Raw genomic sequence first — 5762 nt, forward strand, 5'->3', positions numbered from 1 at the left:
CTGAAATTTTTTCTCTAAATTTATGGCAGCAACAAATTTATTTTTGAAAGGTAACTATGTTTTCAAGAAGTGGATCGATTTAAAGAAATATCAGTAAATAAATACCAGTGGAAGCGGTGGCTCAGCCTGCCTGGGAAGCTGCACTGACACCCGCTGTCCAGTGCAGGGCCCCGCCTCTGAGGAGCTCCTCCCCTGCTGGAACCGCCATTTCTCTGGAAGGACAGCAATCCCTCACTGCAGGGAGTCGGGCACACACATAGTTCCACCCAACCCAACCCCTGCATCCTCTTGTCCAGGGCTGGTGACAGATGAAGCCGCCCGTAAAGCAGCCCTGGGCAGGGAGGGTTTGGAAGGCCCCCTGCCTGAGCGGGATTCTCCCAGGCAGGCTCAGACGCGGGCCTGCAGACCTGCGCTCACACACGGAGAACCACAGTGCCCTGCCATTTCCAGGATCTGCCCCTCTGAACCTGGGGTCAGACCAAACGTAACAGGATCAGAGAGGTGCTCCTCCCTGTACTCAGGCTTGGGAAAAACCGTAAGGACACCTTGTCCAGCATCTTTTTTTTTTTTGGCTGCACCATGAGGCATGCAGGATCTCAGCTCCCTGACCAAGGATCAAACCCACGCCCCCTGCAATGGAAGCGCGGGGTCTTAACCACTGGACCACCAGGGAGGTCCTGAGCAGCATCTTAATGTGATCATGTCCACAATTAACCAAGGAAGTTCATGTTATAAACAGGGATGAGGAGAAGCCTAATAAAACCAAGTGGAAAATTGAATGGAAACAAAATGTTAACTGTAGAATCTAGGTGGTAGATATACGGTCACTACAAATCTCCAATTCCTCTGTATGTTTGAAAGTTTTCCTTAAAAATGTTGGAAAAAAAATAAGTGAAAACAAAACTTGTCTTCTCCATGAGGTTTACATATTCCACCTTCAGCAAAAGCAGGAACTCTATTTTTCACTGGGTGTAAATTTTTAATGGCAGTATGACTTGACACTTATTAAAAGCACAGTCAAGATTACACGTGTATCTTTCCAAACTAGAAGATGCCATCAAATTTACGACTACCTATTGAGCACCTGCTGTATGCAACACACAGTACTGGTGCCCGCAGGGATGAGGATGCTGAAGTTGGAGAGTTCCTCAGACTTCGCAAACCTTTTAGGAAACATGAGAACAAGTATCTTAAGTTTAATGACTTCAACAAATATTTACAGGTTCATCATTAGAAAAAATACAGCAGACTTTTATGTTCTGGGTTCTAGGCTGACAGAGAACGGAGCCTGTCTCCCAGCAAGGAGCTTACTTTACTCCTGGTTTCTGGCAGCCCCAAGTCCAACCCTGGACTTAAGCAAATGTTTTAAATTTGCCAATTAGAAAAACTATCCCCTTGGTGATGTGACAAGGCCCAGTCTTGGAAAAGAATACTCTAAAAGGCTCATGACTTAAGACTCACTATTCTGTGGTCATTTTCAACCATAGCCAGCCACTAGCTTGTAAAAAAAGAGTAATAAAGCTGCGGCTAGGGCTTCCCTGGTGGCGCAGTGGTTGAGAGTCCGCCTGCCGATGCAGGGGACATGGGTTCGTGCCCCGGTCCGGGAAGATCCCACATGCCGCGGAGCGGCTGGGCCCGTGAGCCATGGCCGCTGAGCCTGCGCGTCTGGAGCCTGTGCTCCGCAACGGGAGAGGCCTGCATACCAAAAAAAAAAAAAAAAAAAAAAAAAACTGCGGCTAAACTAAAAGTGATCCATCTATTCTCAGCTCCAACGAACGTTGGCTACTGAAATAGCCTGAGCTTGGCTAGAGCTTGGCTTTCCTCATGGCAATCTTTCCTACTCGCCGTCTGCCGATACACACAGATTGCAGAGCTGCAGGGCTGATTCATAAAGGGAAGGAAAAAGTTAGCTGTAAACAGTTAACCTGAATATTAAGACTTTTCTAGTGCACTTGCCTTTCCCTCTCTCTCAAAAAAATAAAAGAAAAAAACAACCAACCCAAAACAAAACTTTTCAGACCAAAAGAACCAGAGAGTTAATGGTCTGAATTCATCTGTGATCTGACTACCAAAGAATTTAAACCATTGAGTGCTGGCAATGTCTTTCAGTAGAAAACTTTATTTTGTCTTTTAAGAGTAGACAAACATGTCTTACAGTATTATCAATACCAGAGCTCCACACTCAGGAAGTTAATTTACACACCAGCCCCGAAGAGTAAAGCAGGAAAAGCGTTCGGGATTGCAGGGCAAAAACACAACAGACTCTCATTTCAGATACTTACCAATCAGGAATTTTGAACTACATGAAATAAAAAAGCAACACCCCAAACCTATGGCTACTGGGGGCACCAGCTCCAAGTACTTCCCAGGCAGGGTACCTGGGTTCTAACTTGAAGGCCACACATGCATCACCCACTTGGGCTTTGCCCACAAAGCCCTGTCACTCAGAACACGAACACCCCTGTTCCAGTCACCAGGACATCTGCCCTGCAGAAGTGAAAAGCACTGGAATGTCCAAGACAGGAATGAAGGAAGCAAAAGAAAAACACATTCAAACTCTGCCCACCAATGCTTGGAGAGACTGCTGCTAGACAATCCACACAGCAGAAATACTCCCAGCTCAGGGGTTCCTCTCTCCAAAGGGGCAAAATTTCTGCATTTCCCACAGGGCATCTGCAATCACAAATCAAAACCCAATGATGATGCTGAGCAGGGCAACCACTTCAGAGCTTACGGGGTGGGCAAGGGGAGAGACGGACAAAGGGAGCTTAGTAGACAATCTTCTAAATATTTTATTACAAAATACAGTACAGGGCTCGTAGAATGTTTCCCAATGTTCTCTAATACATACACTGCTGAATGAAGCACTGCAAAATACCTGGCAGTTGCCCACATGAATCTAAGAACTTCTATAATAATTTTAATCCCCTTAAGAGTTACAGACAAAACCTGTAACCGGCAGTGGAATGGAGAGATGGACAGTCACCGTGGCCGCCAGGCTCCTGACTGCTGAACAATGACATCGTTTTCTTCAGGGGTTGAAATCCATATCCATGGCTGACAACCCACTGAAAGCTGGGACCCAAATTCGTACAGAGATGAGGCAGAGTGGAGAGAAGACAACTCTGGACAACCCACAAGTCTCCAGCCACTACTTCTTATTCCTGGGCTTTAGCTCTTCGGCTGCGTTACGTAGGAAAATGTAATTTTTCTTTTGGGGGTTATAAAATTCATGTCCCTAAAGGGGAAAAAAAACAGTACCTTAAAAATTGATTAAAAATCCGGTTAGCATTTTGTGGGCACTTTTAACATGCCAAGTCCTGTGCTCCATGCATGATGTGTAATCTCTCTGGAGGAATAAAACAGGTAAATGGAGAGAAATAAAAGTCAAACGTTAAAAACTTTAATCCTCAGAGTAAAGGTTAAGGACTTGGTGGAAATGTCTTCAATGTGCCCCTTAGAAGGATGATCTTCTACATATTTATCTTTTCAGCACTGAGACTTTTGTCAACCTTCCACCGCTTTAATGCCAAGATGACTCCCCCTCAGTGAGCACAGCCTGGGGAGGGGAGGATGGCGGAGGATGAGCTGGAGGTTTCTCAGCACAGGAGACTTCTGGTCTGTGACGTCACAGGGAGCGGGGCAAGTCCCAGGATGCGCCATCCCAGACGCGGAGGGAGGTGAAGTGCAGGTGTCAGCGTGTCTGCTTGCGCCTGTGCTGAGAAGGGGGGCTGTGTGACACTGGGGGAGTCTGAAGCACCCAGCTCAGGCGAGGCTAGAAAGGGCTGTGAACAAGCTGAGGCCTGTGAAAACTGTCCCACAGGGAAAAGGAATGGCAGCCACAAAGCTAAGTGACAATGACAGGACTTATGTTTCAGGAACACAGCAGAGTGGTGTGGGTAAGACAGATGAGTGGAAACCCGAGGTAACCAAAAGGCCTGGAACAGGGAGGTGGGAAGTGCCTCTGGGTGCGTTCTGCCGCCTGCAGTGCAACGATATGCTTTATTCTCACTCCTTGACAGTTACGCCAAGATAGTTCTAGAAGTTCTGCTCACCCAATGACCATTAAGTCTCATCGTAATACACAAAGTGCAGCTTTTCGGAACAGTTACGCTCAAGCAACAAGCTAATAATATTAATCATATGTGGGGATAAGGGTCCTTCAACTATTAACAATGGAAAATTCATAAGCAACTTTAAGTTAAAAGATTATAATTTAAGTGTTCCACGGTTGACATTAATTGCTCAGATGAATTAATTCTGAGTGGCATTCAAAGCGATGAGCTTTGATTTTACACTGCTTACAATTTACAATTATTTTTTCAACGCCTGAAACACACAGAGCCATGAGTGTGATGTGAGTTAAACATCGAGTTTTAATGTGGCTGCAGGCTGAGCAGGTGAAGAAGCAGAGATCCACTGAAGAGGCCCACAGGGAAACTGAGGCCTCAGGCCACAATCTGGGTCCAACCCCAGCCAGGCAGAACCAAAAAAGCACACACTTTGCAAAACTGAGTGCGTGGCTTCCACAGGTGAATGGATAAACAAACTGTGATACATCCAGACACCATGAAATACTACTCAGTAGTTAAAAACAAACTAGTGACACAAGAGCAAAAAAAAGTACACAGTATATGAGGCCGCCTATATAAAATTCTAGAAAGCGCAAATCCCCTATAATGACAAAAAGCAGATCACTGTGTGCGTGAAGGAAAGGATTACAATGACACAGAGACTTCTGGGGGAGACACAAGTGTATGTTATCTTGACTGTGGTGGAGGTTTCCTGGGTATATACACAAGATACTGAAACTGATCAAGCTACACTTTAAATGTGTGCAATTTACTGCCTTTCAATTACAACTCAGTAAAGTTGCTGGAAAAAAAAGGCAGCTATGCGGCTCACATAAGAGAGAGTGCGCCTCCCACAGGCCTGAGCAGGCATCACAACAATGCGCTGAGTGGGCAGGATGTACCGCAGGTGAAGTGGACAGAGCTCCGTAACGGCCCAGCTCTTCTGAGAAAGAGAACCCAAGGCGACTCCAAGACCGACACCCCACTGCCTAGGAGGTGTTTGCCTCAAAGAGGAACGAACACAGGAGAAGCAGCAAGCGGGAGGGTACAGCGGGGGCGGAATCCACCGGATTTTGATCTCCTAGGTTAAGGTGCTTAGGGGGTAGCCGGGGCGGACATCCCGTCGGGACTGGAACAGCGGAGGAAGTGGGGAGCGAGGTCAGGAGCCAAGTTACACATGGACGAGTCACCTGCTTAGGCTGGAAGAGCTGCTGCTTCGTGAACGCAGACACGCCTGGAGGACCCGAAGGAGAACCACAGAAAAAGGCCTGCGTACAAGAGGTGGGCAGAGAGCAGAAGCCACCAGAGATGGCAAGGAGCAGACAGGAGTAGGAAGACAACAGACAACGGAAAGCTCAGAGAAACCAAGCGGAGGGCTTTGTGAAGGAAAGAGGAAGGGATGGACCGGTGCCCAGCAGAGACAGCAAGGAAGCTTCTGGACTGGACAAGAACAAAGGCAGCAAGAACCTGACTACAGTCCAGGAAACTGAGGAGGAGACAGAGGTGGGGGAACAAAGAGGGCAGGGGGTCACCACTCTGGACAAGTTTAACAGAAGGGAAACCAGGCTTCTTAATACTCGTGTTAGAAGAGCCGAAGTGTGTGCCTACAGTCGGGGGAACGAGACAGGGGACAGGTAGAGAAGAACGAAGGAGAGAGGGAGGGAGGGAGGGGAGGGAGGGAGGGAGGGG

At 47.3% G+C, this 5762-nt stretch overlaps 1 protein-coding gene across 2 annotated transcripts in view; it reads right to left on the reverse strand.

Annotated features, from left to right (window-relative positions):
* Window positions 1–2774: 2774 nt before the first annotated feature.
* RAE1 (ribonucleic acid export 1) overlaps window positions 2775–5762 on the reverse strand; it is a 19485-nt gene continuing 16497 nt past the window's right edge. Inside the window, exon 12 of one of the 2 annotated variants that reach the window (XM_029221494.1) lies at window positions 2775–3238. In XM_029221494.1, coding sequence (XP_029077327.1) covers window positions 3152–3238 — 87 coding nt within the window. In that variant the 3' untranslated portion in view covers window positions 2775–3151. The remainder of the gene's footprint in view (window positions 3239–5762) is intronic. The other variant, XM_029221493.1, reaches the window with a different exon arrangement.

This window comes from Monodon monoceros, unplaced genomic scaffold, assembly GCF_005190385.1.
Source record: "Monodon monoceros isolate NGI ecotype Baffin Bay Population unplaced genomic scaffold, NGI_Narwhal_1 Super_Scaffold_13, whole genome shotgun sequence".
NCBI classification, from domain to species: domain Eukaryota; kingdom Metazoa; phylum Chordata; class Mammalia; order Artiodactyla; family Monodontidae; genus Monodon; species Monodon monoceros.